The following is a 16,752-nucleotide window of genomic DNA, read 5'->3' as shown; positions in this document are numbered from 1 at the left end:
CTTATCATTCAGGTGATCCAACTAGCTCTTCTTAATCTCCACAAATCCGTATCCTCTGCTGTATCTGAGCGTCAGTATACGTTATCATTAAGCACAGCATAGCCTGTCTGAATAGGAAAACCCTCATGTTTGTTACCTCAAAATCTACATGACTGAGGTCATAGATGCTTTACATTCCTTGGATAACAATCTCAGTCTCCTTCGTATCCTACGTGTGACAATGAGATGTATCAGGAAGATTTTAAACAGTCTGCCAACCCCAGTTTCCCCATTCCCATAAGCAACCACTTTTTTTATCCTGAGTGTATTTTCTATACCATGTACGTCCATTCCCCATCCTTTACTACCCGTATTTAAGTTTCTAGATTGTGGAAACGATTATCATCCTTTTCCATAAAGAACTACTGTGGCGTATGTGTTGCAAGTGATAGTGTTTCTGCACTGTGTAGGTTGAGTCAGTACACTGATGGAGAGAAAGTGCATTTTTCCCCCGTATGGTCCATCATTAGGACGCTGGCTTGCAGGAGGTAATTGATGGTGTTGGATCTTCAGTGCATGATCCTTCATCTATAGGACAGTCTTAATTACAACGTCGTGAAGGGAAAGTTGTAGTGAGAGGGACTTTTCTGGGTTGAAGGTTATATAATGTTGAAAGAATATCGGAAAATCTAACATTATCACTAGATACCTATAGCTGTATTTCTGAAGACACAAACAGGAAGAGAAGAAAAAGATTTGAGTGTATAACTTCCTCCCCGTACAGTACCTATAGGAAATGATAACACAGACGAGCGCATACTTGATTGATTATGGGTTAAAACATCGAAGATAAGACAAGAATCAGAGAAACGTCGTGGACACTACACATGACGCAACAGCTTTTGTGGTAACAAATTGGAAAATGAGTTCAGGGCTTCCAGTTTTAAGGTTCGGTGAAATGTCCAGATAATGAGGAGGAACTTGGGCACCACATATACTCAAATATGAAAGAAGGATTAAGAGAAAGGGAAAAATGGTTTAATCGATGAAGTCAGACAATAAAAGGAGCTTTAGGAAGTGCTATGATGATGATATAGGCAACACGCTATCCAGCCAGCTTTTGTAAGGTATATATATATATATATATATATATATATATATATATATATATATATATATATATATATATATATATATACCGGACTTCACCTGCTTGAGGATATAAGAAAGAAAAGTCAACTTTTCCTAGTCTGCATCTTCGTCATTTGATGATGAAGGGAACACTAGTCGATCAACTTCTCACATTAAAGGAACCCATCTTGTTCATACTATTAAGTGAAGAGAAACCTTTAATCCGCTGGAGCCCATGGAAAAGGGACTGTGGAATAACACCAAGACCTCTCCATGTGTGTGTGTGTGTGTGTGTGTGTGTGTGTGTTTCTGTGTGTGTGCGTGTGTGTGTGTGTTTTGTATGTGCGTTTGTTTGCATGTGCATATGTGTTTAAGGACATTCAAATTATGGTGATATAAAGTATATGAAAATACGTTTATATGATTGATATACCCATTGTGTCGCTATCACTAGAAATTGCGATTGATCAGATCTCCTGGTACTCTTCGTGCATTGCAAAGGCCATAATAATGGAACTGTAAACTTTAATTTGGCGAACAATTATCTTTAATCACAAGACTTCGAAGTACCTCCTAAGAGGGCATCCTTCTCCAGACGGTCATTGTAACAATTGTACAAGGGTATGGTAGAACCTTAGACTATTAACAGTTGTATTGACTATATGGAACACACATAGTTTTGCTATACAGTTGAGCAAGTGTGTCTCAGTGATCTTAATAAAGACCTGTCATCAGGTTCGCTCGAGATGCAGAGCAGGTCTCATCTGCGGTACACGCCGAGTGAGAAAACATCTAGATAAACATCGGTTTATGAATAATAAATGGGCAGCCGCTGGTCCCACCCTCAGCTGTAGATATGATGTTGCAGCTGGAGGCCACTGGACGGCGAGATGATGGGAGTTGCACATCTATTAGCTTAATCCTTACAGGGATCTTCATTTAGTAATCACATGCTTCGCCCCGTTTGCATGAATGTTATAATGTACATTTGCCAATGATTTACACCTCCTTAGTCATACCAACAATTTGCAGTCTTTTTTTTTTTTTTGAATTATCTGTATGCCTCCCTCCTTCTGCCACACAAATCTGTGAGTTTCTGAAATATTCGGCTATTACAAACAGCCTCAAGAGAGACAGTGCTCTTTTGCTGTTTGACTTCATTTGTAATCTGTTTCTTTCGCTGGAGAAGGCCTTACAGAATCCAAGGCCTTACAGAAGCTCCTGGTATCGTCGTTATTTTTAGTTAGCTTTGTTTACCTTGTATTTGTGGTCGCAAAATCCCTTCCCTAAGTGGATTTTTTTTTGGGTGGATTGTACACTTGCAAGTGTTTGTTACTCATGGTTCTTAGCACTCTTGTCTGTTCAGTTCCGTGTTTGTAAGTGATCATCCGTCGATATTCTTCCTTTTGTATGATCGTCTTGTGTATATGGGTAACAAAATCTGCGGACGCCCATTTTCTTTTTTCTTATCAAAGTTGTCTTTGATACTTCCTCGATTAGCAGATTTTAAGCGGGTTCTAAGAGAGGACAGATGTAGGTCCAGTTCGGTGACTTCTCATGATATGGCATAGCTTCTGGTACTGATCTCTGATACATGTAGGGCTACAGAGTCCGGCCGAACTATAGAGCACTTCGACACCATAGCCGTCAGGGCTGACATATGCTTGGAACTAAATGAGGTGGGCAAAATGACGGAAAAATCATCGTCATTACCAATTTACTTAAAATATTCCATTTACGGGAGTTACCTACACATCAGTAAACGTATAAATAGAAGCTTGAACGTCATTGGTTTGGAGATGGGATACTAAGGCAAGGAAAAGGTCATCATCAGAGCTTCATTAACAGGCGAGATAGATAAATGGTGAGGGAAGTTAGACAAAGATATAAAGAAAACTCGATGGAACACAGGGAAGACAGAGAACTAACTAATGTACGACCCATTGTTACTGTTCCCGTCCTAAGATAAGATCTGCGACTCCTTCAAGCAGGAAACAGAAGAAAAGGCAGAGTACCTGGCCGGGTCATTAAGGATTACCCAGATCTTCCCGAGGCCCCGGGTCATCTGAACCTGACGGGTGCGTCCTGCTAAGAATAATATTATAGATGTTATCCGATTTCCCGTGGGCTGGGCTGTACCCATCTTACGCCATTAGTAATTAATATGGATGTACATCATCTTTGCAGGTGTTGAGTGCGCAGGGACGAGGCTAACAGGCCCTGTTACTGCGCAGGAGGCAAGAGCCGTTTGCCTCCTGACGGGGTCATTTACCGGCGTCGCCGTCGCCGTTAGTAGATCACCTTCGTCACCAGCGCCAGCCGCTGAGCTGGTCTAGCGTACCTGTGGCTGCCTCCTTGACTGGCTCCTCATCCACCAGCGTCCATAGTGCCACGTGTAGAGAGCTCTCACGTCTTCCCCTCACCCACTGTTGTTCCTGTTGTAACCGTGGCAGAAGAAGCGCTCTTCATGATTACCATGGATATTCCGCCGCCTCCCGCCCCCCACCAAGTGGTACACACGCAGACCAGCATGCAGCAGCCCAGCCCAGAGGACGACAAGAAGAAGGGTGAGTATTCAGACTCCAGTCAACCACCTCACTTTTTAGTCTCTTTATCATTATTGTCACACTCTTGCCCTGTGGTCCTCTGTCTAATTATGTATTCCAGATATACTGTATACCCAGAGAGGGGGTTCATTGATAAAAATCATGAAGAAACCATTATCGTATTAAAGAAGTTTATACCTTAGATATATCAGCCTCATCTCATATTTTCGACTCGGTAAGTGATGGCGTTAGATGTGAACAACAATGTCTTTACAGTTTTTTTTTTTTTTTATTCTTGGGTGCTCCTTATTTGATGGTAAGAGTTTGGAACAACTTTTGTTTCTAATTGATTTGTTTCATTTGTCAATGTCCTCGAAACTTTCCATATTATCATTTGCCTGAAGACTCAAGCAAAATGTTACATCGTTCACGTTTCAGGTCTACTCTCTAAGCATTAGAACAATTATACCTTTTATCGCACCTTCGAAATGGCAGTTTATACACTGCATTAACTCTAGCCTGTGAAAGTTTTGTTATCTGAGGTCCCATTATGGAGACTACCCTAGTGCTACACTTTGCAGGCCACCTCTTAACACTGATAGACCACTTCTTTTTAGTACGTAGAGATCTTTCGTGTCCAGTAGCTCGATATAATCAGTGTCAAGAAGTATACTTTCATCCAGAAGCATTGAGCACACACCGACTGAAGAAATCATGAATCGAGTCATTTAAGCAGGTATGGAACAAGCTTTTAAAAATCTGCTTATGAAGCATATCGCTGAAATCTGTGCGAGTAAAAGATTCTGATTCAGCACTTCATTATTTCCAACGTTCAGCTAACAAGGTTCTCGGACAGACTCACTTGTATGGCACGAGTTACGCTTTCGTGAACATCACATTTGGCATTTTGAAATCATAAAGCCATTATCTGTTACAAAAACCGAACATTATCTATGTTCCTTCCTATGATTGGACATTAATTATTGGACAGCGTGAAAACGCGGTTGATTCACAAGTAAAGTGATTTTACTTGTCAAATGACCTTCGTACATTTAAAAACTTTGATATAAAGGAACCTTTTCCTAACTGAATATTGTACCCCCATGTGCATATGGAAAATCTACTTGGTGTTTGTTTAGGAAACAGACCATGTAGGTGCGCCCGCGACTCTGTTTGCTAGAAACATTTTTAGGTGCACAGCAACCAAGGGTTGAGCATACGAAGCTGATATTTACGACAATGTCTTTCTTGGAAGCGGGCGTTATATCCAATATTGAATGCACTCCCGGTAAGGAATGCTAAATCTTTGATAGTCTGAGCCTTGTAAGGGACGCATGTACCGTAGACCGCTCTCCCTCAAATATTTTGTCGAGGGCATGGCAAGGGTCCCCCAGGATGTAAGAAGGCGATGAGGTGCAGTTTCAAAACCCAGAGAGGACTATGATTTATGTGACAAGATAACCATTAAGGTCACGCCTTCTTTACCTCTTGTCTCACCGTGTAAGGAGTTTCATGGCATTGCTTATAACATATGATTTACAGCATAAATTCAGCGTCGAATAATTAGAGACGCCATCGGCTCGATACCTTAATCAAAGATAAGACCCACGAAAAAAGTAGAGTAAATAACCATGGCAGATCATATTATGACATATAATGAAATACGACGGGTATGTCAGTAACAAGATCTGCCACATTTCTTGGGGAACCTTGCGAAAATGCTACAACCTTATGTAAACTGGACTCGTATCATCTACATAAGCTGGACACCAACATGGGCACGTCGCTTGTCCGCATTAATTTTCTTCATATTATCGTCATCAATCACATTATCTCCAGGAATCTAGTTAATGAGGTACTCTTGGATATCTAAGCCACAAAATATCCGTAGTGATAACTGTAGTCTCTGATTAAGATAAACTTTTTAGAAACACAATTTGCTAGCAAACGACTCACCACACACACAAAATATATATATATATATATATATATTTTTCTAAGTATTTCTCACATACATTCTTCAAAGCAAACACCTGATCCACACATCCTCTACCACTTCTGAAACCGCACTGCTCTTCCCCAATCTGATGCTCTGTACATGCCTTCACCCTCTCAATCAATACCCTCCCATATAATTTACCAGGAATACTCAACAAACTTATACCTCTGTAATTTGAGCACTCACTCTTATCCCCTTTGCCTTTATACAATGGCACTATGCACGCATTCCGCCAATCCTCAGGCACCTCACCATGAGTCATACATACATTAAATAACCTTACCAACCAGTCAACAATACAGTCACCCCCTTTTTTAATAAATTCCACTGCAATACCATCCAAACCTGCTGCCTTGCCGGCTTTCATCTTCCGCAAAGCTTTTACTACCTCTTCTCTGTTTACCAAATCATTTTCCCTAACATACAAATGGATTTGTATGTAGCATTTATGGATCTGGAGAAGGCATATGATAGAGTTGATAGAGATGCTCTGTGGAAGGTATTAAGAATATATGGTGTGGGAGGCAAGTTGTTAGAAGCAGTGAAAAGTTTTTATCGAGGATGTAAGGCATGTGTACGTGTAGGAAGAGAGGAAAGTGATTGGTTCTCAGTGAATGTAGGTTTGCGGCAGGGGTGTGTGATGTCTCCATGGTTGTTTAATCTGTTTATGGATGGGGTTGTTAGGGAGGTGAATGCAAGAGTCCTGGAAAGAGGGGCAAGTATGAAGTCTGTTGGGGATGAGAGAGCCTGGGAAGTGAGTCAGTTGTTGTTCGCTGATGATACAGCGCTGGTGGCTGATTCATGTGAGAAACTGCAGAAGCTGGTGACTGAGTTTGGTAAAGTGTGTGGAAGAAGAAAGTTAAGAGTAAATGTGAATAAGAGCAAGGTTATTAGGTACAGTAGGGTTGAGGGTCAAGTCAATTGGGAGGTAAGTTTGAATGGAGAAAAACTGGAGGAAGTGAAGTGTTTTAGATATCTGGGAGTGGATCTGTCAGCGGATGGAACCATGGAAGCGGAAGTGGATCATAGGGTGGGGGAGGGGGCGAAAATTTTGGGAGCCTTGAAAAATGTGTGGAAGTCGAGAACATTATCTCGGAAAGCAAAAATGGGTATGTTTGAAGGAATAGTGGTTCCAACAATGTTGTATGGTTGCGAGGCGTGGGCTATGGATAGAGTTGTGCGCAGGAGGATGGATGTGCTGGAAATGAGATGTTTGAGGACAATGTGTGGTGTGAGGTGGTTTGATCGAGTAAGTAACGTAAGGGTAAGAGAGATGTGTGGAAATAAAAAGAGCGTGGTTGAGAGAGCAGAAGAGGGTGTTTTGAAATGGTTTGGGCACATGGAGAGAATGAGTGAGGAAAGATTGACCAAGAGGATATATGTGTCGGAGGTGGAGGGAACGAGGAGAAGAGGGAGACCAAATTGGAGGTGGAAAGATGGAGTGAAAAAGATTTTGTGTGATCGGGGCCTGAACATGCAGGAGGGTGTAAGGAGGGCAAGGAATAGAGTGAATTGGAGCGATGTGGTATACAGGGGTTGACGTGCTGTCAGTGGAGTGAATCAGGGCATGTGAGGCGTCTGGGGTGGACCATGGAAAGCTGTGTAGGTATGTATACACGTGTGTGGACATGTGTATGTACATGTGTATGGGGGGGGGGGGGGTTGGGCCATTTCTTTCGTCTGTTTCCTTGCGCTACCTCGCAGACGCGGGAGACAGCGACAAAGTATAAAAAAAAAAAAAAAAAAAAAAAAAAAAATATATATATATATATATATATATATATATATATATATATATACCTTTCTTTTTTTTCATACTTGTTCGCAGTTTCACGTGTTCACGAGGTAGCACCAGGAATTGAATGATGAATACCCAATCCTCCCCAGTTATACCTTCAACTAAAACACAATTCATCGTATTTGAATCCCCTTTCATTATTAACGTTTCTTTTGCATTATTATCATTCACACACACACACACATATATATATATATATATATATATATATATATATATATATATATATATATATATATATATATATATATATATATACATATATATATATATATATATATATATATGTAAATAGCGCGAGGAAGCACTAGGAAAAGACAACAACTGCCACAATCGCTCATACTCAGTCTCTAGCTGTCATGTGTAATGCACCGAAACCACAGCTCCCTTTCCACATCCAGGCCCCACAGAAGTTTCCATGGTTAATCCCAGATGCTTCATATATATATATATATATATATATATATATATAATTGTAATTAAGAGATCTGAGAAGTGTGTGCTGAATTGTTTTGACATGCTAGAGTAAATGAGTGAGGAAAAGTTGACAAACAGGATATAGTACGTGTCAGGAGTGGAGGGAACCTAGAGAAGGGAAAGACCAAACTGGAAGTAGAAGGATGGAGTGAGAAAGATTTTGAGTGGTCGGAGCCTGAACATACAGGAAGATGAAAAGCGTGCACGAAATAGAGTGAAATGGAACGATATGGTATAAAGGGGTCGACTTGCTGTCAATGGACTGAACTAGGGTATGTGAAACGGCTGGGGTAAACCATGGGAAGGTCTGTGTTGGCCTGGTTGTGGATAGGAAGCTGTGGTTACGGTTTTACATATGACAGAGAAAAGATGTGAGCGAAAGCGGCATTTCTTCGTCTATTCCTGCCACTATCTTGCAAACATAGGAAACGGCGATCAACGATGGTTAGAAATGATGGCATTGCGTTTGAAATCTTAAAAAATGGGATGACCGTGTTTTGTTGATTGATTTGTTAGGATTTTCAATGTATGTATGGATCATGTTTGTGGCCTGAGGACTGATGGAATGCCTTCATAGTGGCAATGTATAGAGTATAGTATTCAAACTTACAGTGGTTGAGTGTACCTTTGAAGCTTTATAGGAAATAGTGATTGAGAGAGTGAACGTATGTACAGAGCATCAAACTTTGGAAGAGCAACGCTGTTTTATGAGTGATAGAGGATGTATGGATCTCGTGTTACCTTTAAAGAATGTCCATGAGAAATACTTAAAAAGACAAAGATTTTATCTGCCATTTATGTATCTAGAGAAACATATGACATAGGTTGATGGAAATGCCTTGTGGAAGATTTTACGAATTTATTGGTGGGAAGCTGCTAGGAAGCAGAGAGAAGTTTTTATCAAGGGTGTAAGTGGTGTGTTCGAGTAGGGAAAGAGGTGAGTGAACGATGTCAAGTGAAGGTTCGTTTGTGGCAGGGGTGTATGTCGTCACCACAGCTGTTTGATTTATTTCTTGAAGGGATGGTAGAAGACGTAAATGGGAAGATTCCTAGTGAGAGGAGCGAATATATGCAGTCTGTAGGATATAAAGGAGCCTGGGAAGTGAGGCAATTGTTGTTTGCTGATAACATAGCATTTGATGGCAGATTTGAGTGGAAAAACTGCAGAAGTTGATGAGCGAGTTTGGAAGTGTGTGTAGGAGGAGGAAGTTAAGAGTAGATGAAAATAAAAATAAGGTTATATGGTTTAGCAAGGAAGAGGGGCAAATTAGATGGGGTGCGAGTCTGAATGTGGGAAAATTGGAGAAAATGAAGTGTTTCAATTATCTGGTAGTGAACATAGCGGCAAATGGAATCATGGAAGCGGAAGTGAGTCATAGGATGGGTAAGGGGGAGAAGGATCTGAGAACATTGAAGAAAGTGCGAAAAGAGAAGTCGTTATCTGGGAGGGCGAAAATGGGTATGTTTGAAGGATTGTAGTTCCAGCAATGGTGTATGGATACTAGGCATGGGATATACGTGGAGAGGGTGAATGTGTTGGAAATGAAATATTGGAGGACAATATACTGTGTGAGGTGGATTCATCGAGTGGATGATAAAAGGGGCAAGAAAGAAGTGTGGTTATAAAAAAGGAGTGTAATTGAGAGAACTGAAAAGGGTGTGCTTAAATTGTTAGAACATATGGATAGAACGAGTAAGGAAGAGTAGATAAACAGGACATATGTGTCTGAAATTGGAGGGGGAAAAGGAGAAGGGGGAGACTAAATTTGAGATGAAAGGATGGAGTGAAAAAGTTTTGAGTGATCGGAGCCTGAATATGCATGAGGTTGAAAGGCATGCACGGGATAGAATGAATTGGAACTATATGATATACAGGGTTTGATTTGCTGTCATTGGACTAAATCAGGGCATGTGTAGTGACAAGGGAATCCACAGAAAAGTCTTTGGGACCTCTTTGTTGGAAGGAGGCTGTGGTTTTGATACATTGTACATAGCAGCTAGAAAATAGATGTAAGCGAATGCGGCCCTTTTTTCCGTCTGTTCCTAGCGCCACCTCACTGACGCGGGAAACGTCGAGCAAGTCGAGGAAAAAACATTATATATCACTTACCACGGTGAAATCTTGCGATCAACAGCTCAGGGTAAAGTCTTAATGATTTTTCTTCGTTTTCCTCAATAATCCAAGGTAGTGTACACTATATGATTATCTTTCTATATCTGACCTAATATCTAAATGAACCTCCATATCCGCACGCCATCGCTGCGGTCATATACATGTTTCGTTTTTGCTATAATGTTACTCAAACTATGTAGGTTGTGGAAAGCGATCTTGAAGATAGGTGGAGCGGGTCCTTACATAACTAGGTGCTTAATGTAAAAATAATTTGCGACGGGGTTGCTACTGACGGGGCTTCCATGGCATCAGCTCTGTGCACTGGCTTCTGACAGGTACATGGCATCAGATGTGTCTTGACATGTGAAATTATACTTCATTAGGTGATACCATCTACCTGATTATGAACATGCTGCTACACCCCGAAATTGGTGAGGAGCGATGCGAAATATATAACGCCCTTTTGCACAGCTTAGCATTCTCATCACGCACAGTTGAGGTCGACGTGCACTTGTTTAGCTGATGTAAAGCAGGGGAGAGGACTTGATGCTGTCGTTGTCAACATGGTCATGATCGTGTGCTTTGGCATCGCGAGATGCTGGCGATCACACTCTTTCAGCGTCCGCGGTAATGCTACAAGAGTGGCTTATCTTCAAATAGCGCGGGGAGTAGAGGAGGAAGTGGACTGGAGGATAACGAACAATGTGATGTTAATCGGCGGGATTTTTTTTCTTATCGCTGCAAAGGAAAAATAGATAATGATTACGATCTAAATATTCTGAGAGCAGAGTTACGTCTCCCTTATACAGAATCGTCAGGATCCCTCAGCCATGGATCCTTATTGTTCACCTCTCTCACTGACATTTGATCTGCTTGAAATACGAACATACTATCCAGTAGATCAAGATTCTCATGATATATTGCCAGAGGAAAAAGTGGAAAGGAAAAATGGGGCAATTACTCCAAACAGTAACAGATTTTAAATCAACGTAGAGAAGTGCAAGGTCGTTTGAAGCAAAGGACAGGAAGAACCTCGAAGTGCAAGGACTTTCAAGGGCAGTAAAAGTAAGCGTGTCTGGCGTGAGGTATCAAAACGTAAGACAATGCAACAAAGTGTGAGCAACAGACGCACAAAACAGCGCCGACTGGAAATGGACAAGACAGGAATCTAGTATATGGTATATCTGGTCAGCCTTGAAGCCCAGGCAAGGTGTGGGTTCTACTGGCACCGAATGCTCCACAATGCACTAAAATATCTGTCAAATTTCTTCGAACCCAACAACTTTAGGAGATTCAGTTTCAATTTACCGATAATGACTAATAAAAGGGAGAGTATAAGTTTTATATTGGTATTAACAGTATTATTTTCCATGCTTTATGTGACAGTTTTAGTTAGCATGGACACTAAACACGACATTTAGTTATAGAAGGCTAGCGCTCCAGAAAATATTACACGAGTAATCAGAATTAATAGAAGAAGGAATTCTCTTCGGTCATTTCAGTTACCACGTTCTCCTCTTCCACCTTCTCCTCCGTCTTGTCTACCAAAGCCCATTTATCTTGTATCACTCCATCTAATCCTCAACTCCCTTTCACATCCCACGGCATTAGTTCTTCTTTTATCATTTCTACTTGTGCTATATCATCCATCTTACCTTCCCCTGCTCCTCCTCGTCATTTTACGAGAGTTTTGGAATAGGCACATTCCTGCATGTCTCTTGCTCCTCCTCCGTTCTTCTTTGTTAAGTCTTATGGTAACAACTTTACTACAGAACTTCTTTAACTGTGCTGGTATCCGGGGGCCTTATACAAGAGCCTACGGCACGCAACCCATTCATAACACTTTGGTTCGACATTGCAATTACCCGTATATGAGATGAAAAAAAGCCAGTTTTCAACGATTAATGATCAAAAGCTAATTCAGGTTCCTTTTTGGCCTCTGGTAATGAGTAGTGGTGTGGACTTGCATGTAAGGCTGGGACCCATGATACAACGTGGGCAAAAGCATGTTGGGATTTTCTTCTCGGGCTTGTGATGTCGGGTCCATATGAAGGCTATTATTGTCAGGCATCATCCAATGGAATGTGAAAGATAGAAAAAAAAACATTCAAGTAATCGGTGACTTAGATCAATGAATGACCAGTCGCATTACGCTCAGCCGCAGATGTATTCCATATCTATATCATTGATACCGATTCTGTCGAGTGGATGATCGCCTAGAGCTGATATGGATAAGAGCTATCTTCTTTGTGTGTTGTTATCACAGTGAATGTATTTGATTGTGCCACTCATTACTGTTCTTTTTTCTTCCTCTCAGATTACTCGAGTGGTCAGCAGGAACGAGGTAAGAATTTTTTCATTTTTTGAGTATAATACCTTAGGAAACTAAGCAAGCTTGTGAGATGGTGAGCAACCCAACAGCACAAGAGAGAGAGACTGAAGGGAAATGGGAGATGAAAGACGAATTGGCAGTGGAAGAGAGAAAACCCACTGTGACTCTGACAACCACTACATCCACACTAAGGTGATCAACCAGGTTCATGTGGATCAAATAACGTCCTGTATTCTCAGTGTTACTTTTATCTCTGGACGGTTATGGACGATATCCTTCTTCATCCAATTTCCTTTGTCTCAGAGTTCCAACTAAGTCGATAAAAGTGTCCAGGAGGCCGTCGTTACCGTCTTGAACCCCCCAACCCCCCAACACACACACTGACACACACACACACACACACACACACACACACACACACACACACACACACACACACACAGAAGCATACACATATATACCCGCACGCTCACATACACTTTCAACAGCCATGCATTTACAAACAAATAAACGCACATACATATACATAAACACAAATCCATGAATAAATAGATACACAAACACACGCAAATATACATATGTGCATAAAACGCATGTATGTATTTTAAACAGAAGATCCAAGCCACTGGTTGAGGACATATTTATGTTAGAAAATGGAAGACTAGGGATGATATCAATACGCTATTTATGTTTCTTAACCAGTTTAAGTACGATGACCGTGATTTTGATACCCGGGAAGACCTGGTCGAATCGGGAACACAAGATGATAAGCACAAGAGTAGCGGGAAGCAATTTATTGTAATGTTAAGATTATCATCAAGAGCGAGATAGCATTGGATGACGAAGAACGTCAAGCGATGAAATAAAAAAAGCAAACAAAAACAGTCAAATGCAGAGTATATGAAATAAAATGATGCTCAGTCAGCCCAGCTATTCATCGCTCCTTTGAGGCTGGTTGATGAAATGGGTTCGTGTCTTAGGTTAGTGTGTATATATATATATATATATATATATATATATATATATATATATATATATATATATATATATATATATTTTTTTTTTGCTTTGTCGCTGTCTCCCGCGTTTGCGAGGTAGCGCAAGGAAACAGACGAAAGAAATGGCCCAACCCACCCCCATACACATGTATGTACATACACGTTCACACACGTAAATATACATACCTACACAGCTTTCCATGGTTTGCCCCAGACGCAAATTATATATATATATATATATATATATATATATATATATATATATATATATATATATATATATTATCCCTGGGGATAGGGGAGAAAGAATACTTCCCACGTATTCCCTGCGTGTCGTAGAAGGCGACTAAAAGGGGAGGGAGCGGGGGGCTGGAAATCCTCCCATCTCGTTTTTTTCTTTTAATTTTCCAAAAGAAGGAACAGAGAATTGGGCCAGGTGAGGGTATTCCCTCAAGGCCCAGTCCTCTGTTCTTAACGCTACCTCGCTAACGCGGGAAATGGCGAATAGTTTAAAAGAGAGAAAGAAAAGATATATATATATATATATATATATATATATATATATATATATATATATATATATATATATATATATCGTATATGAAAGGGTCTTGATTATGGCACTCAATTGCCCGTGCCTTCTTAGCTAACATTGAAAAGAAACTATAACAGAAAAGACAAGATGGGGGCCCTAGGAGTGTTAAACTACGCTACTGGATGAAAATATAAACCCATTCAAATATTCACTTGTGGTGTATGGGATGGGAAACAAAGAGTTGAGCGGCTTGATAATGGGACTCTCTTTTTTATGCGTTAGTCCCTTGTCAAATCAAGCATCAGCTCAATATTATCAACAATCACTTTGCCTGAACCCGCCAGGGACTGTCCCACCTTGATACAGTCTACACTTGCCTATCCATAAAAATAAAGCACTTCATTGCACTCACTAACTTACCCTGAAGCTTTACGAAGAGTTTTCCCTGAGATAGCTAAACCTCTCTGTCACATCATCAATGCTTATCTTCATCAATTGAAATACCACGGTGACTAGAGTACTTCATGTGTCTTCTCATTGCCATAGTCAACAAGTCTCACGGTCTCTTAGTGAGTTACATCCCATTAACATCACCTGGATCCCCAACGGACTCCGAAAATCTTGTGTTCCTTTAGGCTTACACAGATGCTGTAGGTTCCTAAGACCCAAATCAATTTGGTAATTTGACAAGCGTACACACTGCCTTGTCAGCTTGGCTGTCTGTATTTGCGGCAGCTAAGCGAAACCTTCATTGAATTCACCAAAGTTTTCATTTCAGTAAAATATTAGATGATGAGCATCATAGCCATCAAACTTGGTCTGCGGTGATTCTGTGCCTCGCAGACTTCCTCAGTAATCTCGATAAAGTTTCCTGTAACTTGTCTAGTCCCAGTTCTATGCCACAATACTGTTCTGTTCTGATATCGTGCGTGCACATGAACGTGTTTAAAAGGGTTTTGTGAATTAAGTGCGTGTGCGTGCATAACTTTCCTGTGTGCAGGGGATGACCGTGTGTGGCTGCTTAGCGAAGGCATTCGTGCGTGCAGATGCGCGGGGAGTCCGTGTGAGTAATTGTGTTCTTGTGAGGTGTACTGTCATGGTCATTCTCGCCAATGAGTCATAGTGTGACGCCGTTTTCGTTTGTGTTAATAGGAGGCTGGATTACGTCACAGTGTGTCTGAGGAACGAATTATGAGTCATTTCCTAAGGTTAAACACGTCACAGCCTACAATGACGGGTTAGTAATACATTCTCCGCTGGCTGCTGTGTGAGAATACTATTTGTAGTTTACGAGGAGAGAGATGTACACTCGTGTTGCCCCGTCTCTTAACCTTATATGTACGTACCATGTATATATGCACACGTACACACCAGCTTAACTATGTATCCACATATCGACCAGCCCCGAGGGAAGGATGAATTCCTGGGTTGAATGTAGGCGGACTGCCATGCCAAAGGTTCGAACCCATGTGGGTCCAAACCCGGGCTGTCCCGTGCTGACTCATGGTCAGTAGCGATAACCACTACATCATGGCGGCCTGTGTTTACGTTAGTGTATGTGTTTAGAGAGAGGGTGTTGTGCATCGGCTTGGCAGTACTACACCACGCCAGCTGTCGTGTGTGTGTGTGTGTGTGTGTGTGTGTGTGTGTGTGTGTGTGTGTGTGTTAAAGATGCTCGCTGTGATAAACTTTAGCACAGGTTTAGGTATCTGAAGGTGAACGTCCTGCCTCACCCAGCTGTTGCTGGTAATGCTGTTGTTGCTATCGCTGTTACCGAACATATTTGCAAACCTTACTGTAACTACTCCGTTTCTGATCCATTTATTCCATTGTGCCACCATTTTCCTTCTTTTCCTCATCCTCTTATTATTTCGCATTTCCTCATAATCCTCGACCATATCTTACTACCATGCCACACCATCATAACATCCATTTCACCTTCACTTTTTTTTTCTTTTCTAGTGCAGATGAATCTCTATTGAAGCTTCACAGTTGTTAAACATGTCGATGAGCATGAACATACTACGAATGACAGCTTTTTGGTTAATCATCATACCTCAGATTTCTCTTGTGCCATTTTAAATATGAAAATAAATAAATCTTACATAGATTTGCTCGTCACTGAGGGAGTTCTGTGTGTACACTGTATAAGCAGGTGTAGGCAATGAGCGGGATGCCAGTGGTCATAGCATTAGACAGCTGCGACAGCCAAGACTCGGGCCTCGTGAATGATTGATTACTACTTTATGAACGCTGTCTCTCTCGCTCGGCTCAACTCTGAACACATCGGCCATTTACACATTTATCAGTTTTGCGATTCATCAGCTTTTGCGAATGACACACTGGACGGCTGTCTGTCTCTTGGCTCAAATATAACTATATATACAGGATGACTCAACACTCTCATGAATGGCCATATATACATACTGGACGGCTGTATGCCTCTTGGTCTGGCTATACACGCACACACTGGTCGACTGTACATCTCTAGCTCTGCCTTACGCATACATATGGCGGGCGGTCACAAGTCTTCTGGCAACATCAAATGAACGTCTGCCATTTACAAATTTGCAGTTTGTGTTCCCTTTTTTTTCCCTGCTGGATACCTGCCGGCCATGTTTCTCTCTCCAAGTCTTGCCACATATAACAATATCCGTCTGTGCCTCTTGACTTTACCGCGTGGTTGCTGGGCACTTGGTGTTGCCATATCCAAGCGTGGTGGCTGTATGTCACTTAGCTAGCACAGATATGCTGAGTTACAGTTTACCTCTTGGTCTGGTAATATGCATGCGGACAATAATGTATCTCTCACCTGTTATGAATAGGTGAGAGATGGCTGCCTAT

The 16,752-nt window shown here is 41.2% G+C and overlaps 1 protein-coding gene and 1 long non-coding RNA gene across 2 annotated transcripts in view; one reads left to right on the top strand and one right to left on the bottom strand.

Annotated features, from left to right (window-relative positions):
* Window positions 1-16,752, bottom strand: part of LOC139755015 (uncharacterized) — a 146,671-nt gene that overhangs the window by 97,142 nt on the left and 32,777 nt on the right. The gene's annotated exons all lie outside the window — the stretch shown is intronic.
* Window positions 1-16,752, top strand: part of LOC139754897 (uncharacterized) — a 66,027-nt gene that overhangs the window by 19,139 nt on the left and 30,136 nt on the right. Inside the window, 2 exon segments of the mRNA XM_071672723.1 lie at window positions 3,298-3,677; window positions 12,361-12,387. Of these exon segments, the coding sequence (XP_071528824.1) occupies window positions 3,578-3,677; window positions 12,361-12,387 (127 nt within the window). The 5' untranslated portion in view covers window positions 3,298-3,577.

Source organism: Panulirus ornatus, chromosome 18 (assembly GCF_036320965.1).
Source record: "Panulirus ornatus isolate Po-2019 chromosome 18, ASM3632096v1, whole genome shotgun sequence".
NCBI lineage: Eukaryota > Metazoa > Arthropoda > Malacostraca > Decapoda > Palinuridae > Panulirus > Panulirus ornatus.
The sequence above is the reverse complement of the archived record's forward strand: the minus strand, read 5'-3'. Positions and strand labels throughout refer to the sequence as shown.